Source organism: Colletes gigas, unplaced genomic scaffold (genome assembly GCF_013123115.1).
Source record: "Colletes gigas isolate AHSC1104 unplaced genomic scaffold, ASM1312311v1 Colletes_gigas_Sc00052, whole genome shotgun sequence".
Classification (NCBI taxonomy): Eukaryota; Metazoa; Arthropoda; class Insecta; order Hymenoptera; family Colletidae; genus Colletes; species Colletes gigas.
The window spans coordinates 632,245-655,741 of record NW_025106681.1 but is presented as its reverse complement, the minus strand read 5'-3'; the positions used below and the strand labels follow the sequence as shown (position 1 = coordinate 655,741).

The 23,497-nt window shown below is 36.6% G+C and overlaps 2 protein-coding genes across 3 annotated transcripts in view; one reads left to right on the top strand and one right to left on the bottom strand.

The window, feature by feature from the left end:
* The window catches only part of LOC122403433 (protein PALS1), a 111,584-nt gene extending 95,209 nt beyond the window's left edge, over positions 1–16,375 (bottom strand). For both annotated transcript variants that reach the window (XM_043406955.1, XM_043406956.1), the window contains exons 1-3: positions 14,684–16,375; positions 12,503–12,615; positions 12,198–12,255 (exon numbers count right to left, since the gene is read on the bottom strand). In XM_043406955.1, the coding sequence (XP_043262890.1) occupies positions 12,198–12,255; positions 12,503–12,615; positions 14,684–14,747 (235 nt within the window). In that variant the 5' untranslated portion in view covers positions 14,748–16,375. The remainder of the gene's footprint in view (positions 1–12,197; positions 12,256–12,502; positions 12,616–14,683) is intronic.
* Positions 16,376–19,812: 3,437 nt separating this feature from the next.
* Positions 19,813–23,329, top strand: LOC122403424 (acid phosphatase type 7). Its single transcript, XM_043406942.1, has 7 exons — positions 19,813–20,397; positions 20,530–20,724; positions 20,793–21,120; positions 21,364–21,546; positions 22,021–22,240; positions 22,814–23,008; positions 23,081–23,329. The coding sequence occupies exons 1-7, from the start codon at positions 20,295–20,297 to the stop codon at positions 23,177–23,179; spliced, it is 1,323 nt and encodes a 440-aa protein (XP_043262877.1). The 5' UTR covers positions 19,813–20,294; the 3' UTR covers positions 23,180–23,329.
* Positions 23,330–23,497: the final 168 nt, after the last annotated feature.

Here is a 23,497-nt window from a genome sequence, read left to right as displayed (position 1 = left end):
TTGCTCCCCGACAGCAAAACATTCGCGTTGTTCTCGACACGCAAATTCATTTGTGCACGTCCGCGTTCATTGGACTTCCAGAGACACACGAAACTTTTGAACGCCTACATTTATAACATTCAACTAATACTATCAAATATATAGAGTCAGTCACGAAAGTCTTCGTACACCCCCTAAAACGGTCGTTTTAAAGAAAATAAGCAACAATTTCATATAATATTATATTTATTTATTGATATGTACAATACCATTAATGAACCTCTATAAAAATGTATTATTTTTTAAGAATATTTTATGCAATAAGAAAAAAGCGAAATATGTATGTCACAAAAGTGTTGGTACACTAAATTATGAAGTTAGTAAATTTTTGTTACATTAATATTTTGTCGGTCCTCCTTTTGCCGCTAAAACTATTTTTAATCTTCTCGGCATAGAACGGACTAACTTAGTTGTAAAGTCAAACAGAATTTTTTTCCATTCCTCTTCCAATGCAGTTTTAAGGCTTTATTTGTTATCTTATGCTTCCTAATTTTGCGTTCCAAATAATCCCATACGTACTCTATAGCATTCAAATCTGGTGATTGCGGTGGTGAAAAAAGTTGTTTTGGGACATTCTACAGTATCCATTCCTGAATAACATGAGCTGTATGCTTAGGATCTTGGTCTTGTTGGAAAATCCAGTTGTCTTGCAGTCCCAATTTTGCCGTATCATTTATTAAGTGGCTTTTAAGTATATATAAATATACCCATTGATCCATAGCAGAATCTATAAATACTAATCTCCCAACTCCCGAGGCTACCATTGAGCCCTAAACCATAACGAATCCGCCATCATGCTTTACAGTTGGTACCGGGTTTTTCAAATCAAATGCTGTGCCGATTTTTCTCCATATTTTGCCTCTTCCATCCGCTTCAAAAATATTATACTTACTTTCGCCAATGAATACTGGTTCCCAAAATTGTATATTCTCGTTTTCATATTATTTTGCGAATTCAATTTTCTTAGAACGGTTGATGTCACTGTCTAAGAGTTTCCTTCGCAGCACATGACAATTATATCTAGATTTTCTTAAAATTCTTCGAATATTTTCAGGATGTACTGTTTTTCCAAAATCATTTTCTACTTCTGCGGCTATTTTTGGAGCACTTACTTTTGGATCTTGGCAAATAATTTACAGTACAGATCGAACATCTCTATTATTTAGGATTTTAGGGCGACCACTACGTGTTTTATTTTCATATTTACCAGTTATTTTGAATTTTTTTATTATGTACTGAATAGTAGAATGTTTTTTACCCACAATGTTAACAATTTCACGTAGAGATTTTTTCTCCTTATACAATTTAACAATTAATTCCCGCATTTCAACGCTTGTTTCTCTCCTAGAAGCAGTAATTGTCGCTAAATGATTGTTAGACATCATTCAACTGAATCACAACGTCATGACAACGTAAACAAAACATTATCGGGGAAACCCAGGTAAAATTTACTAGATTTATTAGATTTACTACCTTCGTATTTTAGAGTACGAACAATTTTGTGACATACATATTTCGTTTTTTCCTCATTGTATAAAATATTCTTAAAAAAAAAAACAATAAATTTTTATGTAGTTTAATTAAATATTATACATAATAATAAATGAATATAAAATTATACGAAATTATTGCTTATTTTCTTTAAAATTACTATTTTAGGGGGTATACGAAGACAATCGTAACTGACTGTATATTCAACAGAGGCAATTAATATTAGAAAATAATTCAAGATGGTTTACCGTGCGCATTAAAATAACCCTAGGGGGAAAATGCATTTCAGAAAGGATTCAAATAACAAATACTTTGTTAACACATTTGCTGCCAAGCCTATATTACATGAAGCTATTCCCATTGCTATTTATATTTTGAGTGGTATTTTTTACCAAAGTTCTGTTATTTCTTGGTAAAAGCACATATTAATGCTGTCCTACTATAGTGCTACGAGAAAAACTCTTAAAAAAATAGCCGTACACATAATGGAAATGGCTGTGCATAATGCATACAAATTTTATTGTCAGCAACCGAACGCAGAAAATAAAACATCTTTTCAATTTACAGAAGATGTTATACAATATTTGCTAAACGAAAGCCAAGATACAATCATTCAATCGCAGCTATCTACGTCAATCATACCCCAGGAACAAAATTCCCTTCATTATCTTGATGCTATTCCTCCTACACTAAAAAAGAAACACCCAATTCGCAAATGTAGAGTTTGTGCAACAAAAAACATTCGCAAGGGGAAACCGATATTACTGTCCGATTTGACCTGATAAACCTCCATTATGTATTGGGCTTTATTGCAAATCCTATCATAAAGATAATTAATAATATGTGATTATGTTGCTATAAAATTTTGTTATAAATACACGATGAAGTTGATTTTTGCTTAATTTAAATCTGTAAAAGATTATTCTCTTTAAATAATAATTGATGTATAATTTTTGTATTTAATTTTATTTGTACTATTTTTTTTTAAGTTTTTTACATTTGTATATTTATGCTTGTGGGCACAAAAAATTTGCTTATTCAAAAGCCTGTATGTTATAACATATTGAAAGTAGGACGAGTATACTCGTCCTTGGCAGCGAATGAGTTAATTTATACAGGGTATTCGGCCACCTATGGGAAAAATTTTAATGGGAGATTCTAGAGTCCAAAATGAGACGAAAATCAAAACTACCAATTAGTCGATGGAGGCTTCGTTAAAAAGTTATTAACGTTCAAAGTTCCGCCCGTACTGAATTTTTTTCTAGAAAGTGGGTAGGATTTCGGGGGTATGTCTATTCCCAAAAAATGATTGTAATTGACCACAGCAACCGAAAATAATTTTTCCAGAACGATTTGAAATTTTTTTTTCGTTTAAAAATTTGGGCACCTAATTCAATTTTGGGTAAAGAATGTTTTTCTCGAAAGTACGTAGAATTTCGGGGGTATATGTAATTACCAAAAATGGTTATAATTGACCCCCGCAACAGAAAATAATTTTTTTAGAACGATTTAAAAAATTTTTTTTTCGCCGACAAATTTCAGCAACTATCCGATTTTTTTCTCGAAAGTGGATAGGAATTGGGAGGTATATGTCTTCACTAAAAATGATTGTAATTGACCAACGCAACCGAAAAAAATTTTTCCAGAACGATTTGAAATTGTTGAATTTAATTGTTAATAACTTTTTAACGAAGCCTCCAGCAACAAATTGGTATTCTTGATTTTTATCTTATTTTGGCCTCTAGAACCCCTCATTAAAATTTTTCCCAGGGGTGGCCGTACACCCTGTATAATGTTCAGAGTCAAATGAATAAAATTATACATATAATTCTTAATTTTATTAAAAAAGAAGATTTATTACTAAATTTGAGGATTCTCAAAACTAGAAAATCCAAAATCACTTGTCCTTTTGTCGACTATGGCGATCGAGGACAATTTTAAGCGTGAAACGCACTCGTTAATCCTGTCACGGGCTGCATATCGACGCAGCGATTTCGTTATCGGTTCCAAGCGTGCACCAAATTCCCCACTCGCGATTAAACCTTAATTCGACACGCTTTTACGAACCCCGCCTCTCCCCGCTGCAGCTAATGGATACATTTTTTCGTCCTTTGCAAAGTCACTCGACCATTAAAGGTTATTCGCTTCGGAAAGAGTCGGTTAATTATTGAGTCCATCGAAAACGCAGTCGTCTGTCGTAAACCTAATTGCTCGATAATGTCTACCGTCGGTGGTAATTATATACGCATTACGCGTACGCCAATGAAAATACCGGAAAGAATCGGTGAAATTTAGTTGAGTTTATATGTATATCGCGTTCAAAATACGAAATGGACGAATCAAACGTTACACGATACGGGAAAACAGTAGTTATGTAACAAATTCTTTAGGACAAAATCGTCGATAAAAATTTTATTTTTATTCGCATAAAGGGTAATAATTTTATTAAGCAGCGAAAGGGTTAAGAATCATCATTATATAGGGCTAATGGTTTTGACTAGATATTTTATTATGGAATACGTAAACGTTATAACGACAGAGTACTAACCTGCAATTTAAAATTGCAAAAATGCGCTGCATCGAACCATAGCACGCGATATATCTCGTAAACAAATAATGCGAAACGAACAATCGTAAACAACAATTTAATGGCGTCCGTGTCAAAATACTGATGCGCGATCTGCTGGATCAGTAGTTGAGAATCGACGTTAAAAAAAAAAGGTTCGAGCTTCGATTCCGTGTAACTTCAATACCTCCAACAAATTTATTCTCGATAAAAACGAAAAAAAAAACGGGGGAAAAAAAGGAACGAGCCTTGCCTTCTCTATTACAGTGACACGAACTGAATGCAATTAAACAGTTTAGCGACATACAAAAACGCAAAATAAATTAATAATATTATTATTTATACGTTGTTCATTACAAGTAAAACGGCTTTAGTAAGTTTTTCGTAAAACGAAAATTTCAATGTGTCGTATGGTCACTAAGAATCTTAGAAAACTCATGGATTTTCAACAAGATGAAACCGTCGCTGTACAACGTTCGACCGATTTCGAACTTTCGGTATCTAAGAATTTGCATTTATTCCAGTCGCGGCGAAATCATTTCACGCGTAAAACATTTATTGTGACGCACGACTCGAAAGCAATCCGTTACTTTGGATCAGTGGTGCACAACCGTTTTCGTTACTGGGCCAAATAAATTGAAGTAATAAAGTTAATGCTTCCCTCATCTCGTATAATATAGGGTGTTCGGCCACCCCTAGGAAAAATTTTAATGGGAGATTCTAGAAGCCGAACTAAGACGAAAATCAAGAATATCAATTTCTTAATTGGGCTTCGTTAAAATGTTATGAACAAAATTAAATTAAAAAATTTCATATCATTCTGAAAAAATTATTTTTGGTTGCAGGGGTCAATTACAATCATTTTTATTCATTATACATACTCTCGAAATCCTACGCATTTTCGAGAAAAAAATTCTTTACCAAAAATCTAATGTGAGGTCTGAAATGGTTCCTCAAAATTTCATGTGAATCTTTGAAACATCATAACTTGTGAACGGATTGCATGATTTTAATATTTCAAAATGCAAACAACGCGTATTTTGATGAAGAATATGTGGAAATCCGAAAAATATTCGAAAAGTTATTTCTTGACTTCGCAAAATGAGCAAAACCCCATAAAAATGGTCAAATTTTCAAACCGCCATTACTCCTACAATAGTGAATATATTTCAATGAAATTTTGAGGGGAAGTAGAGCTTATGGGTATCTACAAAAAAGTACGAAACAACTTCTCCGTAGCACGTCAAACAAATTTATTAAAAATAAAAAACGAAATTTTAAGAAAAATCGTCAGGGTGTGTCAATGTTTCGGTGAAAAAAAGAAATTTCAAATCGTTCTGAAAAACTTAATTTCGGTTGCAGGGGTCAATTACAATCATTTTTGGTGAATAGACATACCTTTGAAATCCTACGCATTTTTGAGAAAAAAATTCAGTACGGGCGGAAATTTAAACGTTAATAACTTTTTAACGAAGCCTCCATCAACAAATTGGTATTCTTGATTTTCGCCCTATTTTGGCCTCTAGAATCTCTCATTACAATTTTTCCCAGAGGTGGCCGAACACCCTGTATAAGAAAAACTTCAAGTAATATTTTCAATTTTAAAAAAATATATAAATAGTTGACAAATGAAAAAATTATTAATATTACGTTTGTTTTTCGTTTGTTACGTAATCGGGGCCTCTGCAATGGAGGGCCCTGCGTGTTTGACACGTGCTGTACACCCTTAATTACGTCACTGAGTGGTGTAATAGTCGAGCACAGCAGCGCCGCTATTAAATCTAACCTGTAATGGCATAGAACGAGAAGAAGTAAACAGAAAAAGAAAGTTGTGGATGCTGGAGATTCACGAACGGACGTATGCCAAGAATGTTCGATACAAATTCTACCGACAAGCTTCTTATAAGCTTCTTGATCATTTCATCGCAAAAAATTGTTGCAATCTCGATTTTGTAGGAGTGGTGCGTAAACTGGGGCCAACCAGTCCGCGAAATAATGATAATGAAATTCATATTTGCATGTTTTCTTAGTGGTAAAATTATGTTGAATTTAAAACTTTTCAATTGCAAAATAGTTACGAAGCTTTTATCGGGTTGAAACTTTTACGAAACTCGCTGGCAGCAGGCTATAGTCATCGCGCGAAACGTGCGACCATCGAAGTGTTAACGCGTTTAATGTTACTCGCGAAAAGAACAGCGAAACGATCCGATAGTCGCATCCGACACCGATCGTCTCTCTAACCTAGAAACTGCAACCGTGATGGATTCCTTCTTGCCTCTGTTTTCGCGTGCTATTAACGTGTCGCGTAAAACGATGACACATTGCTCGGTCGTGCAAGTTAGCCTGGAGCCTTCAAATGAACGGCTACAAAAAACTCGTTTCTCCCGGTAACACAGTATGACCAGCAACGGAAAAATTAACAAAAAAGCTAAATTCTATATGTTACAAAACAACAAATATTGTATATTTATATAGTTTTTGCTGAAATTGGTTTCATTTGCACAAAAAGCTGTACAAATTAATATTCAAATGATCTATCGATGCTAATATTTACGCGAACTTGATCTCAAATAATTATAAACAATTGTAACTGAACCATGAAATACAAGGTAAAAAAGAATTTTGTAAATTAAGAAGCTAACACACGGGAGAATAAACTACCAACCCTGCTAGTGCGACAACTGACGATGTATACTCCCGTCCATAAGTCACCGGACACTTACTCGTTTTCAGTAAAAGAATGATTAAAACACAGATAGAACTCTCTTGCTTGTTTTTATTGTTAATCTTGTAATATTTAGGTATTTTACGATAATTTCGGTATATAAAAATAGAAATAAATATTAGTTATTTAAATAAACGTTGAAAAAAGGAACTGTATGCGTAAACACTTATTTCGTTAGGTTTCCGTTCGGTACATGTTGGGATATATTGGTCGCTTTGGACGTTCAAAACCATCAGAGGACTATATTTGGAATATTATAAAGAGTTTATAAACATCGTAAGAGGAGTTCTAGACTAAACAGAGATAAGCATGGAGCTACGAAAGTGAAGTCGCTGTTTCTTCTTCATTTCAAGTTTGACAGTGCGTGTGATCAGTATGAGCAGTTCTAGAAAAGAATTATCTGTTCAAAAGCGTTCGAGTATTATTACTCTTGTTAAAGAAGGTTATTCTGTGCGGGAAATTGCGATAAAAACTAAAATTCCGAAATCAACAGTGCATGATACAGTGAAAAAGTTAACAGATACTAATATTTTTGAATATAAAAAACGAACTGGACGGCCCAAAAAAACAACAAAAAATGAAGACCGCAATATACAAACGTTAAGTAAACGGAACAGGAGGATGACATCAATAGAAATTGCGGCAGAAGTTAACAAAGATCGAGAGGATTCAATTGGTACGACAACAGTTAAGCGACGTCTTTTGCAAGCAGGGCTTCGCGGGTGTGTTGCAATTAAAAAACCGTTATTAAGGACTCAAAATAAGAAAAAAAAGACTGCAGTGGGCAAAATTATATAAAGATTACACTGCTGAAGATTGGGAAAAGGTGTTGTGGACCAATGAGTCGAAATTTGAGGTGTTTGGTACAAAACGACAAATCCATGTGCGTAGGAAACAAACTGAAAAATTAATTCCCGATTGTATTGTACCAACCGTTAAGCATGGGGGTCAGTCTGTGATGGTATGGGGTTGTTTTGGGACAAATCAAACTGGTGATTTAGTGCAAATGGAGGAAATTTTAAAAAAAGAACAGTATTTGCAAATTTTACATGACCATGCAGTGCCGTCTGGTAGACGCCTAATAGGACGAAACTTTATTGTATTTATGCAGGACAATGATCCCAAACACACCGCAAAAATTTGTACAAATTATTTAAAAGACCTAGAAAATAATCATGAATTGAAAATTATGGTATGGCCTCCGCAATCGCCTGATCTTAATCCAATAGAGAAATTATGGGAAGAAATAGACAGAAACATACGAAAAGTGTGTTCAAAATCAAAAAAGCATTTGTGGGAACTATTACAAAAAAGTTGAACAACAATAAATTCAGAAAAATTAAAAAAATTACTCGACAGGATGCCGCGACTAGTCCAAGCAGTGATAGCCGCACGCGGCGGATACATTGACGAAAAGAAAATATAAGATATTTCGGTAAGATTTTTGACATTTCTCCACTACTTCTTTATCATAAAATAGCTTAACATTACAAAATCAACAATAAAATCAAGCCAGAGAATTATATCCATGGGTTAATAATTATTTTGCTGAAAACGAGTAAGTGTCCGGTGACTTATGGACGGGAGTATACATCATTGTTTGGCCAATAAGCGATAAACTACTTACTATGCGATCAATTTTTTGTGTAACTATATCCTAACGTTTTGAAATCAATTCGTTCAGAAGTTATAATTTTTGTTTCAAATTGCCATATATGTGACAGATCGTGGATCATCCAGATAGGGCCCGTATACGCCGCGATTGCGCACGAGCAACGAAACGGGGCCTTAAAAACAGCACTTCGTGCATCACGTTTCGCGGAACACAGTCCCGCGAAAACACGGAAATATCAAGGCGAAGTCACGGACCGTTTTATGGAATCGAAATTCAACGACACGTTGCGGAACACCTACTCGCATCCCGCGAAATACAGTTCGGAAAATACTGCCTTAACCTTTTCAAGGATACTAACGCACAACTATGTGTTAAGTTTACAATTTACGTTAACCCCTTCGTGCCAGCGGCTGCGCACAGCGAATATTATTTCTTTTTTTCGATGTACGTCAGTTGGTTCGTTGAGAATATAATGAGATTGCAAAAAAGAAGTATGAATAATGTAAATTGGTTTCGCGGTTATTCGGTCTTTGTAATAAAAGATCGAATACGATCGAAGTAGTATCCCAACCTTAAAATACGATCCATAAAAGGAAAACAGGCACTGGCGATGCTATAACGATGATAAAATTTATCTGAAAGTGCGTACTGATAATAATAAAACGGTCAGGACGGGGTTAACGCGTTGTGTCGTGAAAGCTAGAGTTACAATTTTAAATAAATGTTCTCGATTAAACTTCTCGGTTCGATGACAGTTCGATTCGATCAAAATAAAACCGACCGTGAAGAGGTTAAAAACGCTACATAGCCCTCGTGCAGAAACCAAAGTAAAATGAGGATCAGTCACCTTCCGTTATCGACGAGAATTCGGTAGGCGGTATCGACGATTAACGGTAACACACGGTCAGAAATCGTGAAACGATTCCGGACCTCGGTGAACGTGCATCCTCGGGATCCTGGCAGCCTCGTTCGCGCACCCAGCTGCCATCTGGCTCGTCGTCCCGTTTCCCGCGACCGGTAACGCGAGCAACGAGAAGGACACAGACACGCAACACGCACGGTGGGCACAAAAATCACGTACTCGCAGCAAACGGACGCACAACACTGGGCTCACTCGCGCCAACTCGATGCTCGTTGCTTCCTGATCGCGCGAACAGAACCACGACGCATCAAGCTGCCACCACGGCGAATCCTGCACTGGCTATTATCCGTCGCGGAACAAACGCACACACACGAGAGGTTAGGTGGAAGGTAAGAGAGCGCGCGGAATGCCGCGGAACCGCTAGCGTGTATGGACGGTTCCGTACTAGCGAGGACCGAGCGTGACAGCGGATACATTCGAAGGTTAGATTCGCTCGATTCCTGTGTGTGCTTGTAGGCCTCTCACAGAGTTCTCTACGTTGACCCTCCCCCTCCCCCGCTCTCTCCTGCTGCCCCACTCTTCGAGCCCATCCACTGGGGGCCCCCTTCTATTCGTCGTCACGATTACAGACGAGCGGCGACCTGAACATTTACCTGGCGAATGCCGGAATCGTACGAGTAAACACGAAATCGGCCGAAGATTTTACTTGCCCGCATCTTTGAATGCCGCGTAGCCCGCGGTTTTATGGGACCAATCGTTCGAAGCAGAGATTCAAAACTGTTATAATATTAATATCGAAATAATGTTGCAACTATTATTGGAATAACGGTTGTAGCATCGGTTCCATTTCGGAAACAGAACCGGTACTAGAATCGTACCCGAAATCGATATTGTATCAGAATCGTTTTTCTAATAACAATTATCGCGTGTCACGTGTACGTCGTAGAAAAGTAATACCATTAACTGACACTGAATACGAAAACTTTACAAAGAATACAACTAAAATTTGATCAAAAAGCATACAGCCGAACATTAGTCAGAGAATGTGATACAGTAACAACTGTCCTCAATGACATTTTCCTGAATCGGTGGATGAGACGCGCGGGGCAAATTTCGTGGCCAGCTTCGGACTTAACGTTGCTCGGTTTTTCCTCTGGGAAGCATAAAAAGATATTGTGTACAAAGAAAGAGCAAAGGAACAATAAAATGCGTACGTGACGCAATGGTTCAAAGATTTCAGATTTTGGTTCCTTACAGTTACCAGAATACGATGATGCAATCGTACAAAACATGACCTTGAAAATGTTAGTTTCATAGACTTCCACCGATCCAGAGATATAAAATCACACTATGATGATCGGAACATATAATATTACGACACCCTGTACAACAGAATCAACCCTTGGAAGATTGCCCATCTGTAGATAAACATCCTCTATATGCCAAAGACGCGTTTGCTTCGAGGGAAATCCCCGCAACTGTGACACAGATCAAATTCACTTCGTCAGTCGCCCGAAGAGATTAACGGAACTATCGAGGAAGCTAAAGATCGACTATTCTATCGGAAATCGATGCCACTCGATGTTTCTAATCTTTCGATGTAACACGTTTATCCTCTTTAACGGCCCATTTCGCTCGTCGATTTTTCCATGTGCGGTGCTACTCGCGAGAAACAATTCGAGAAATTTCGCTCGAAACACCGCGAGATATCGTCCGAAAGGAACTATCGATTGACGATCTGCAGAATATTGCTGGAATACTATAGACTCGGTTTAGAAAGAAAAGACCCGAGAGAAAACCGTCCTTAGATACAATAGTGCTTGGAGTGAAGATTGGGTCGTTCAAATACCGTTTCTCAACGACACGGAGAATGTTGAGAGGGGTTAGTGTAATTCTGGCTCTTTACCCATTGGCATGAAACGACCAGGGGGTAGATTAAATGCTTCTGATACTACCAATACAATTTTATAATATTGCTGCTTCTTAATGGTGGGGGAAGTGAGAAAGATCGTAGGAAGGTAGAAAAGAAAAGCAGAGAAGCTTTCGTCCCGGGCCTGCTAGTGGACTCATGTCAGTAAGGCTTTCTAGCAGGTCCTGCCTTAGACAACGGGATGTTGCATAGTCGGTCGAAGAGTGTATACAGAGTGTTCGGCCAACCCTAGGAAAAATTTTAATGGGGGATTCTAGAGGCCAAAATAGAGGCTTTGTTAAAAAGTTATTAACGTTTAAAGTTCCGGCCGTACTGATTTTTTTTTTCGAAAATGCACAGGATTTCGGGTGTATGTCTACTCGCAAAAAATGATTGTAATTGACCTCCGCAACCGAAAATAATTTTTCCAGAGCGATTTGAAATTTTTTTTTCGTTAAAAAATTTAGGCACCTAATTAGATTTTCGGTAAGGAATTTTTTTCTCGAAAGTGCGTAGGATTTCGGGAGTATATGTAATGACCAAAAATAATTTTATTTGACCCCTGCAACCGAAAATAATTTTTATAGAACGATTTGAAATGTTTGAATTTAATTGTTAATAACTTTGTAACGAAGCCTCCATCAATTAATTGGTATTCTTGATTTTCGTCTTATTTTGGCCTCTAGAATCGCTCATGTAAATTTTACCCAGAGGTGGCCGAACACCCTGTATAGAAACTGAGGGGTAGGTCGACCGCTTGCGAGAGCGCGGTCCCTCTGGTGGCGAATGTGGGAGGTGACACCACCAATATCAATTGCAAGCGGGTCTAGTTGCCAATTTATTTTCCTGGCATGACTAATTTCACTGACGACCTTTTGTTTTGTTAAATTAGTTATTGCCTTTTAAATGTTTTTACCGTGTTTTTTTATGAAAATGTTAACTCACGCTCTTAAACCTGCACGGAATTAAACGTTTGATTGAAACACTCACCTTTCTTGTTCCGGCTTCTCCTCCGTACTCGCAGGCATATCGTTCGTGACTCGATGCACTGTGAAAAGAACGATTCGATTAATCGATGGGTAGGTAGACGGTTTAATTTCTCGATATAAAACATATGAAGGGGACACTTAAATATCTTTGGTAGGTTCGAAGAGAAAATGTCTGAGGAAAAATGTACCGTTCGAAAGAGTAAATGCGACGATTACGGATCTTCTATTTAATATTAGTTTCTCTTTTACTTTTATACGTTTAAAACGCGATTGGAAACTTAAAAAGAAGAAGGAAACAGTAGTTACCTGGTACATATATTGAATGACTTCGGACTGGCTGGCGTTTTCCAACGTACTGCCATTGACTTGTAAAATTTCATCCGCCACCTCCAACGCGTCCGCATTGTCGGCCGGCGAACCTGCGTCATTTGAAGAAGATTCAAAGGTTAACGAGACGAAACTTCGGAAACGATTTGAAAACAATATTTTGAAGGAAAAAAAAGTTCTCTGACGTGCAGAGTTTATTATTTATGGAACGCAATGCATACGTAAACCACAAAAAAAAAAGAAAAAAACTTGAGCGTTCCAACAGACGAAACGTTCGATGGAAACGAAGCTTGTCAATTCCAGAATCAGTAGAATACGAGCGCGCCAGATCAAACAGTAGATACGAGTGACACGCGATAGAACGTACGATTCAATTATGTATTTCAAACAGGACCGGTACGAATAATTTAATATTTTACGGATATTCGAATCCTACAAACAAACTTTAATTATTTTATAACAATGCGATATAGCTTCGGTATTGTGTATCATGATACTAAACAAGATAAAAGAAATTGCAACTTTCATTAATTTTATTAAATGTTATTCGAATTCTATTTGCTAAATATTTGAATCAGCAAAGTGTTCGAACATTGAAAAAATAGAAAAATTCGACAAATGATCACAGCACTAATTTCAAGCGATGCCGGGCTTTAAAAAATGAAACACGGCAAAGAAATTTTAGAACGAAGACGTGGCTGAACGTCTACGTGCTTGACAACCGACTTTGCAGACACTCATTAAGCAGCAGAAAAGGCTGCTAATTAAAATGAAAACAATTTCTTGCTTCGCGATGACAAACGAAATTACGTGTTGTCTCTTTAGCGACGCCATCGATGCCGTTGATTTGAACCAGTTAATTTTCTTATTTTTGTGTCACAATTTTGATGAAAGAGGTCAAAAGCTTACAATTAGCATAAAATAAAGTATAAGAATTTAGTGACAGGTTGATCCAGACCGACTTAAAATATGTTTAACTGTGTCGATGTTCTATATTTGACACGTATTGTATTTTTATAGTAAATCTATTGTGACTCTACGCTTTTCTTAAACTGTATCCTATTCTGAGAAAAAGAAAAGCCTTCTGTGCGAGTCGTATTAGGTCAGACGTTATAGTCAACCTTCGTAAGGCTTACTCGAGATTGTCCACATTCTACTTACTCGTTGTACCACATTCCCCTTAACTCGGGACTGTTCTCTCTGCCAGCGATATCTGCGTTATTACTACTTACATAGAATTGCCTCTTAACCAATATTTCCTTTAATAACTGGTATTAAAGTTGTAATGGAAAGAAATAATAATACACGTCATTAAATTGTAAATAATAGTTTGTGTTCTTTACGATTAAGCTATCTTTCTATTTATTTATGTATATTAAAATAGAAAATAATAGGGAAAAAAATTATTTGGCTCTGGTTTGAACAATATAAGGTATGATTTATGTAATTCAATTAATTCAAATGCGGTAGATTAAATTATACAATATATAATATTGTATATGTTAAAATTAAACACTTCCTTTTTAATTTGTTACATGAAGTTTGTAATAAATATCTGACGTCTGGATCAACTTATCAATTATAAAACTGAGAAGTAGCTACTTGTCATAAAGCAAATTTCGACTTCAAGTTAATATAACTTGTTTATAAAAAGCGTGGCAAATAATTCGAGTCAACACACCTTGCACTTTGATACACGTTAATCAGTATAAACCAAAGCTGTTTCAATTATTTTCAAAACCAATTGTTAGTTCATCGATTTAAATATAACAGAACGAAAGTTTATAATGCAGTTAAGGGCTTCGATCAAACAATCCCTATCAACGATCTGAGTAGGAAGGATAGGATGTGCAACGTTTGTTTACATTCTGTGATCTACAACAATGTACCAAAACAAAATATGCCTTCATTTCATGTGCGGTCAAAATGATTCATCCCGGTATGTATAGGTATACCACGTATCAATTTTACATAAAAAAAAAACCCACAGAATTAATAATTTGAATATCTCAATAAAAGCTACAGAAAATGTTAAAAAATAAGTTTTACTGAAAATGAGTAACGATTACAAGAAATAACAAAGCAAGTTATTCTGACGCGTTCGGTAGGTCTAGCGTTAAGAATTAGTGACAGACGGTGGACGAAATTATCGATGCTCACCATATAGTTTGATCTTGTCATTGTGGTTGATCAGTATGATAATGTATCCCCCTAGATCGACCATTTTCGCTGGTCTCGACGTGTAGACGGTGGTCTACCCGATCTGAAGTGGAGATGCGACGTTGCCTCGGGCGATCACAGCCCCATCATCGCCCGAAAAAACGATTCGCCGATATTAACGTCGTTACCGCGTGCCATTCCTTCCGTTTCCTCTCGCATCTTCCCGTTCGATGGTACTATCGACCTCGCGCGACCTACTTTTCACCGACAATACCTACGTTCCCTATAAACGTAAACGCGCATCTTTCATCCTGTACTGTTTTCCGTGCTCAGGCTCGCGTTCCCGTCGGCTCGTATATTTCGAATCACGCACAGTTTCCGCTCGGTTTATCCCAATTGGTGGGCACAACTGTCGACCGATAGCCCCGGGAATTTCAAATTTCACTAACGGACTATTGAGACAGTCCTGCCACTTGCGTACACAGACCGACCGAAAATTACGGAAACTAACTACGAGTAATGCACCTTTAACGAGAGTTTTGCTACAGAACACGATGCTTCTCCGTTCCGATCATTCTTTTCGTCGGAACGATACGACGCGTTAGGGAAACAAAAGTTGCGTTTTCCGTGTTTTCAGCCAGAACCCGAAAATACGAAGAGGTTCAAACGCCTGTCCTGGCGCGAAACGATCAGCTATTAAACACGTAACGTTGCTCCTCCGATCAAATCGTTTCTTCCTTTACACGCGTCGACGAGGGTGGAAGCGTTTCTTAAACGCGTATTATCTAACGACCTTCGAATTGCCATTCCTGGCGTGACGAGTCCAGGAGGAAACCCTCGACGGGGCCCCGTGTGCATGGGCCCCCCTACATCCTCGTGACGATGTCCTCAGCCGCGAACGATTCACCGAGTTCAGAACTCCCGATGTCCTCCCGGCTTATTGATCAGAGCTTTCGCCGAACACCGCTCCACGCTTTCGATCATCCTGGTCCGTTGCATCCTCGGGCGGGCGGCTCGTCGCTGACGGTATTCGGAAACCTCGAGGATGCTCTGAATCGAGGACGCCCCGACCATCCTCGTGACAGTCCCTTCGTTTCCTTCGACCAGTGCTCCCGATTAAACGTACCACATCCTCCGGAGGTTATCTTGTTTCACCGCCGATGAGGAACCCTCCGTCGCCGCGTCCAAGGATTCTTATGCAATTTCTACCCCTCGTCCTCGTACTCCTGTCCGGATTATCTTCTTTCCCTCCCTCCTCGAAGGACACTTGCGACCGTCCCGATTGCACGCAGAATCGGAAACGAAATCTCGCACCAACGATTTCACGCGTACACGTAACCTCGACGATCGTTCGCGAACGTCTTTCCTCGATCCTTCGATCTCATCTCCTCTACTTTTCTTCTCCCCAATTCGATTATCGTCGCAGGATCTCGGCAAAGAGCAACCAACGAATTATTGCCACCCTGCCTATGCACCCCAGTACGCACCACTTTTTATCTTTGACGATTCGAAATTCACTAAACGTTCCGTCTCGCACTGGGGAAACGAGGTTAGACGTGCCCGACCACCGTCGATTCACCGACACTTGGACGCCGTGTAGCCCGACGATCGTCCTTTCTGTTTCCCGCGACGTCGACGGGCTGCGAGAATTATCGGCGAGGATGGGTGTGAACCTGTGCGTGTTAACCGACGGCGGCAGCAGCCCTGACATCGCTCGTCGTACGCTGATCTTCAGCCCTCGCCGCCAAGCGGCGACAGCGGCGACCGTCACGCGGCGCTCGCGTCGTTCTCGCGCCGACCAGCCCCTCCATCTTTACGTTTTCAATCCACCGTCGACTTTTCACCACGTTCGCCACGCGAATCTTTCGTACGATTCGAAAATGGGGAACTGTTCCAGTCACACTTAAAACGACGAAAATGGTTTCTTTCGCGCGAACGAAACTAAACAGCACTGTCCATGACTAGGAATAGGGTCTTCTAGCATCGGAGCAGGTTGATCACTGCCTAACGAAGAACCGTCTTTAACCCTTTGACTGCGGCGCACCCTAATCCAGAACCATCATTTTTGTGCGTTCGCGTGACAGTCGGCAACCAAATTCAGACTAAATTATATTTTAAGAACATATACATTTTTCGTTATTATGTATTTTCCGATCACTTTACTTTTATCGTTGCTTTTGTTATGTAGTAAAACAGAGTAGACAATAAATATATAGCAAAAAAGTTATTTATTTAAGTCAATTTATTTAGTAGTTGTAAGCATATTCTGTGGCAATACTTTTGTCCAGCACTGTATGGTATTTATGAATACTTCTTAAGATTAAATTTGACGTTGCTTTCTTTACGTTTAATACATGTTGCACAACCGATTATGTATTGCACGAGAATGTCACACGTTTATGTGTTTCTAAAGTGATAGAGTACTTCGTGTTGTAACAATACATTCTCGTAATCGATTCATAGAATAAAGAAACTGAAATTTCTATTAATCTTGTTCCAATTGAATAAAATTTATTCTAAAATTATTGTCAACTATGAAATTAAATAAAAAGAATAACTTTCAATTTTTCTCCGTTAATATCGAAATTTTTTAACTTCGAACTTTCGCTGTGCCATTTCCATAAAAAACTCAAGTTGACCTTTATATCACAATGAAAAAACAAGACAGCGAAAAACTAGAATTTTCGACCTTGGCTCGATTAAAAACAAAGGAAAGAAACGGGCTCGGCTGTGCGCCAGATGTGAGCGTCGTATTGTCTTCATTAGTTCCACAGTATAATCAACTTATGAACAAGCAAGCATATCCATTACATTAAATAAAATCCACATTTTCATTTGTTGTGTCGTCTATTCTGAATTTTTTGTCAATGTTGTATTACTACATATGTAATATAATAGTATTTGATACTTATTTTGTTGTTTTTACTTTATTTGCGTGTGTATTCAGTCAAAATATAAAATGTACATTTCACTAAGTGTTACATACAGTTTAATAAACACTGATCTAGAAGGTTACATCTGGGAGGATTACATTATGTTCTGTTGCCTGATATAAATCGATTATTTTTAAATTAGATTCAAAAATATTAAAATTAATATTTGAAACCAATGGCATCTATTCATAATTAAAAAAAAACAACATATGTAACATTTATGTAAAAAATTATGGTTTTTCAATAAAAACAATAGAACCATAGCCACCATATTTGTTATAAACTTGTTTGAATCACGTGATAAAAGTCTACAGCTCTTATTGGAAAATCCTGTACTTAGAATTCAGCCGTGAGCCAAAACAGGTTGAGAATCACTGCCTTGGAAGACCCTGTCTGTGCAGGGTTGATAAAGGTCATTCATCCAACCGGCATTGTAAACCCAAAACTAAGTGGAAGCAGCCCTTCAGTGCCTAACATTAGGTAGATTACAAGATAGAGTATACCTTAGCTTTCTGACCAATTACTCAATTTTTAACGATGAAAACCTTACTCTAACCTTAAAATATCAAGTTTCATTAATTTGTAATTTGTAACACGAATCGTAACGTTGCATCGGGGAGCTGATAACTCTAGCTACGACCCTAATCATGTGTAGTTTATTGGTGGTCGGTTTTATCGATCTAACTTTACAATAACGTATTATAAATAAAAGAAGAAAGCTTATTATAAACCTTCTTTTCACCGTTATTATTCTCTAGAAAATTTATATTTACACCGATTGTCGTTTAAAGTTATTATCCATAATTATAAATGTCCTGGGTATCTAATCAGCTTATATCTAATTGCTATTAAATATTTATTAGCGTATCAAGTTCGTAAAAAGTACGAATAGTAATAACAATAAACTTCATAGAAAAAAAAAACTACTCATTGTTAAACGAAAGCAAAGTACATTTAAAGTTTCTCCTCTATTCGTACTAGAAAAGATTTGACAGATATATGGAAATTTCGCTAGCTATTCTCGTATCGTGCTAGTACTTATTCTAAACTTTGTACTACTAAATTTTTCTGATATTTACTAAATTCTTCTGGATTAGACATCATTAGACATAATTGGGTTAATAAAACTTCGTAGAAAAAAAGATAATAAAGAAATATAACCTTATTTCGGTTTCAATGACCGCCAAAGAAGATTCGAATAAGTGACTCTGAATAGTACGCGAAGAAAGAGCATCGCGACCTTAAAATGGGAGGAGACGGAACAAGAATGAAAGTGCATTGGGGTGGTGTCCTGTGAACGCGTGTGTCACGTTACGGGTGCACTCCGTGTGTAAATACGTGTCAGCGCACGTGCACCAGAAAAGCAGAGCGAGCAATCGCCCCGAGAAAGAGGGAGAAAGAACTGTCAGAGCGCGTGATCAATATAGGGCATGGGGGATGCTAGCTCTGCAATTGCCCGTTCAGTTCTCCTCGTGCTATTCCCTTTCAACTTCCATCTTACGCGACTAATATCAGCGGGCTTAACTTAGAAATGCCTTTGATCAATACACCGGAAGGTACAGCGAAAATCGATCGCCCCTACGATTCTTCGATCATCGTAAACTTGCACCAGGCTCGTTCTATTTCAGCGACGAGGAATCCTTTGACATTGAACGACCGCACACTAAATTCCTATCTAGATTTTCTTTTTCTTCTTCTTCTTCTTCCTTATTTATTTTTGTTATGTCACATCAACTGCTTGGTCATTACCGACAATACTGCATTATGATTTTGTGATATATGTTGGTTTCCTTTAAGTAACCCAATGTGTATTTCAACTGATCCGTTTCAGGTAAAAGTTGAATAATTTCGGGGGCTACATAATTTGATGTGTGTAAGCTTTTCCTAAATGGACGTGTATAGGGCATATGAAACTCAACTTTGTTTCCTTAAATAGAATTATACATTTTCTGATGCATCAATTGGTACAACTCGTCGTTCCTTCGAAAAATCATTAATTTGGAAGATATTTTCCATTAATTATACCAAAAAAGATCCAGACACTATTGTAGAAAATGTTTTATAAATAAATATAACGAAACTCGAGAAGTATTTTCATTTTCATTATTTCTTAAATTAAAAAATTAATATAGTCCAAGACACTACGATCGTTATAGTTATACCTGAGATGGCGCTGACACGCCATTGCAACGAATTGCAAAGTACAAAACAGTTCCGTGAGACTTTGTTCAGCCATGGTTTTAAGCTTTGTTCTCGTTTTAAATGCTGTTGAAGTTTAATCATTAAACTCTGTGGAAATATCGTGAGCGAAAACATCTTCCGCAATCGATAATATCATTTGTTTGGATGTGTAAATAGCCTGATAAATGATAAATAGGAGTTTCCTTGATAATGATTGACTCATTATTCAACATGCAAACTAATACTAATGTGTATCTATTGCGTTTAAATGCTACTAAAGTGCTTTTGTTTCTTTGACCATGCGCAGCGATCTATCGAAATCCTTTGTAGCGTGGTGTTGTGAATCGTCAAGATCATCAAGATTTAACACTCTAACAGTTTTCAAAGTTCTTCTGTCTGAAGAGGCCACTAATTAGATTTATCGAATATCTTAGTGACTAGCATTTGTTGATACTGCTGTTCATAGTTAAGTTAACAAATATCTAAAAAGAAAAAAAATGGATTCATTTATTGTTAAAGTTATAATTTTTTCTCTGGTATCAGGCACTTTGTGCAATATTTTATATTATCAACCAGAGGCTGTACACATTGCTTATGGAGGTAAGAATAATTTTTACAAACGTTCGTTACAAATTGTTTATTATGAAAACCGTAATTACCTGTCATTACTTGTCTATCCATTCATGAAAGTATGTTGTCCAAAATTGATTTCATTGATAACATTATGTTCAGATAACATTCATGATATTGTTGTGACATGGAGCACTAGGAATGATACGGAGGAATCTATCGTTGAATATGGTATAGGAGGACTTGTTCTTAGTGCCACAGGATATTCCACGATATTTGTTGATGGTGGAAATGAAAAACAAAAACAATATATTCATAGAGTATGGCTAAAGAATTTAACACCCAATAGCAAATATAGTAGGTTGAATAATTGTCTGCATTCATATAATTTATAAAAGTTATATACAAGCAAATTTTTTCAACAGTTTACCATTGTGGTAGCAAATATGGATGGTCGAATGTCTTTTACATGAAAACTGCTCCCGAAGAATCGGCCAATTGGTCACCACAAATTGTTATATTTGGTGATATGGGTAATGAAAATGCTCAAAGTTTACCAAGACTACAGGAAGAGGCTCAACATGGACTATATGATGCAGCCATTCATGTGGGAGATTTTGCATATGATATGAGTACTGATAATGCACGCGTTGGTGATGAATTCATGAAGCAAATAGAAGGTGTTGCTGCTTATTTACCTTATATGACAGTACCTGGTAATCACGAAGAACATTATAATTTTAGTAACTATAGGTAAGTATAGAAGTACATTCATACCCTGACTAACAACTTGATTTATATTTAGTCTACTAGCAACATTTGCTCAATCAGATTTGTGTTCATGTGAAGCATTTTATATATTTTGTAATTGAAGGGCTCAACAAAAAATATTGCCTACTTTAAAAGTTCGACATTATTTATTAATTGACCTAATGATTTTTCAATAATCCAATTACTTAATTGATAAATCCATCATTTTTTATATAAATTTCTTAGATCTCGTTTTACAATGCCTGGCGACAGTGAAGGTTTATGGTATAGTTTTAATGTAGGACCTGTCCACTTCATAGGTATAGAAACAGAAGCTTATTACTTTATGAATTATGGTATTAAACAACTGGTTAAGCAATATGATTGGCTAGAAAGGGATTTAGAAAAAGCAAACAATCCTAAGAATAGGTAAGCTTCTATTGTTTTTTGTCAAGACCAAAGTTTAGCATAATTTCAATAAATCATTATCTAGACAAAACATTTTTATTCGCATAATTTATTTAGATAGTTATTAGTTATTTGCAGTGTTCATCTGGGACAAAAAAAGTATTTACTGTACAAATCTATTTAAATAAAAGATACTCGAATAAAAACATTATTCGTTATTCGAACAACCTTTTGTTGAAACAACAAAGTAGGAAGAATAAATATTTAATCGACAAAAAATGACAATTGTCTTGAATATGAATTTATTTCATTAACTTACTAAAAATATAAACGTCAACTTAAATATACATAACAAATAAATATTTATTCGCCCATCTTTGTTATTCGGAAGTTAAGATTGCTCGAATAAAGTTTTATATTCGTGCGTGAATAATGTTTTATAGTCGAATAATTTTGTCCCGTGATTCGTGAATTAAAAACTAATAAAATATATAGAGAACAGCGGCCATGGATAGTGGTATTCGGTCACAGACCAATGTACTGCAGTAATGCAAATGCAGATGACTGTACCAATTACCAAAGTCTTGTTAGAGTTGGATTGCCATTTATCAATTGGTTCGGATTGGAAGATCTCTTCTTTAAACAAAAAGTAGATTTATTATTATGGGCGCACGAGCACAGTTATGAGCGTATGTGGCCCATGTACAATTTGAAGGTAATTCTATCGTTCTGCAAACCCAAGGTTTTGAATATTTATTTTTGATGGATTTAGCCAATAATGTTAGGTCGTCCGATAAGTTTGTGTATTTATTTATTTCATAGTAAATTTTCTTCCAGTAATAATTGCATCGATACTGCCTCATATACGACTTGATAGCTTTTCTGCATCAAAATTGTACTTTATATTTTCGTTACGTGTTACTATTTCTTATAGGTTAAAAGCAATGGGAGTCTTCATTGATTTTTAGATGCACTGATACATAAAAATGCATATTGAGATTATGCAGAATTTGATACCATTTACTTTACCTTATGACATTTTTATCAATCTTTCATCATTTTAAAGATACAGTTTTTTTTTTTACTTGCGCGGGAACATTTTATATATGTACTTACTGCTGCTTTGCTGCCATGATTACATATTGTTATATGATTGTTGCAATTCTTAACAAAAAGAACCTCAAAAATTGAATTTCTATACCAGAACACCCCCTTCAGACATAGCATGAATGTATCGAACGACCTAATACGAAGAAAATAAATAAGAAAAGGTGGTAAATAATTATAGGTACAAAATGGGAGTTACGAAGAACCGTATAAAAATTACAAGGCACCTGTGCACATAGTAACTGGATCGGCCGGATGTGTAGAGGGTAGAGAAAAGTTCGTCCCACATAAACCAGAATGGTCTGCGTATCATAGTTCAGATTATGGTTATACAAGGATGAAGGCGTATAATAGGACTCATCTTTATCTTGAACAGGTATTGGTTAGTTTGGAAAAATAGGCACAAGGAATGTTTGTTATTATTCAATTTACAATATTCTAACAATAGGTATCCGATGACAAGGAAGGTGCTATTTTGGATCAAGTTTGGCTTATAAAGGACGACTTTTTCCCGGCGTACAATATAGACCTTATAAATGAAATATAAAGCACAATATAGGATAAAGCGATTGAAACGATATATAGACATATCACTTTAGTTACCATTTTGTCTCATATGACAATGTACCATGCTCTTTTATTGTAAATAGCAAAATTGTCTGTCTGTAAACTTCGAACAATCGAGTTTAATTCTATTTGTTTGTTTGTTTGTTTTTTTAATTCTTCCTATTCCCCTTCTCTCTCGCTCTCTCTCACATAGAAACAAATAAACTACAAAAATTTGCTAATTACAAATGAGATGGAAATTAATAATGCGTACGTACAATATAATCCTTTAATTGTTAAAATATAAATATATGTATAT

What these genes read in the sequence shown, in the direction of transcription:
- LOC122403424 (XM_043406942.1), top strand. Translation starts at nt 20,295, where the DNA reads ATGGATTCATTTATTGTTAAAGTTATAATTTTTTCTCTGGTATCAGGC. An exon ending in TGTACACATTGCTTATGGAG is followed by an intron (nt 20,398 to 20,529) that starts GTAAGAATAATT and finishes CATTATGTTCAG; the next exon opens with ATAACATTCATGATATTGTT. An exon ending in GGCCCATGTACAATTTGAAG is followed by an intron (nt 22,241 to 22,813) that starts GTAATTCTATCG and finishes AAATAATTATAG; the next exon opens with GTACAAAATGGGAGTTACGA.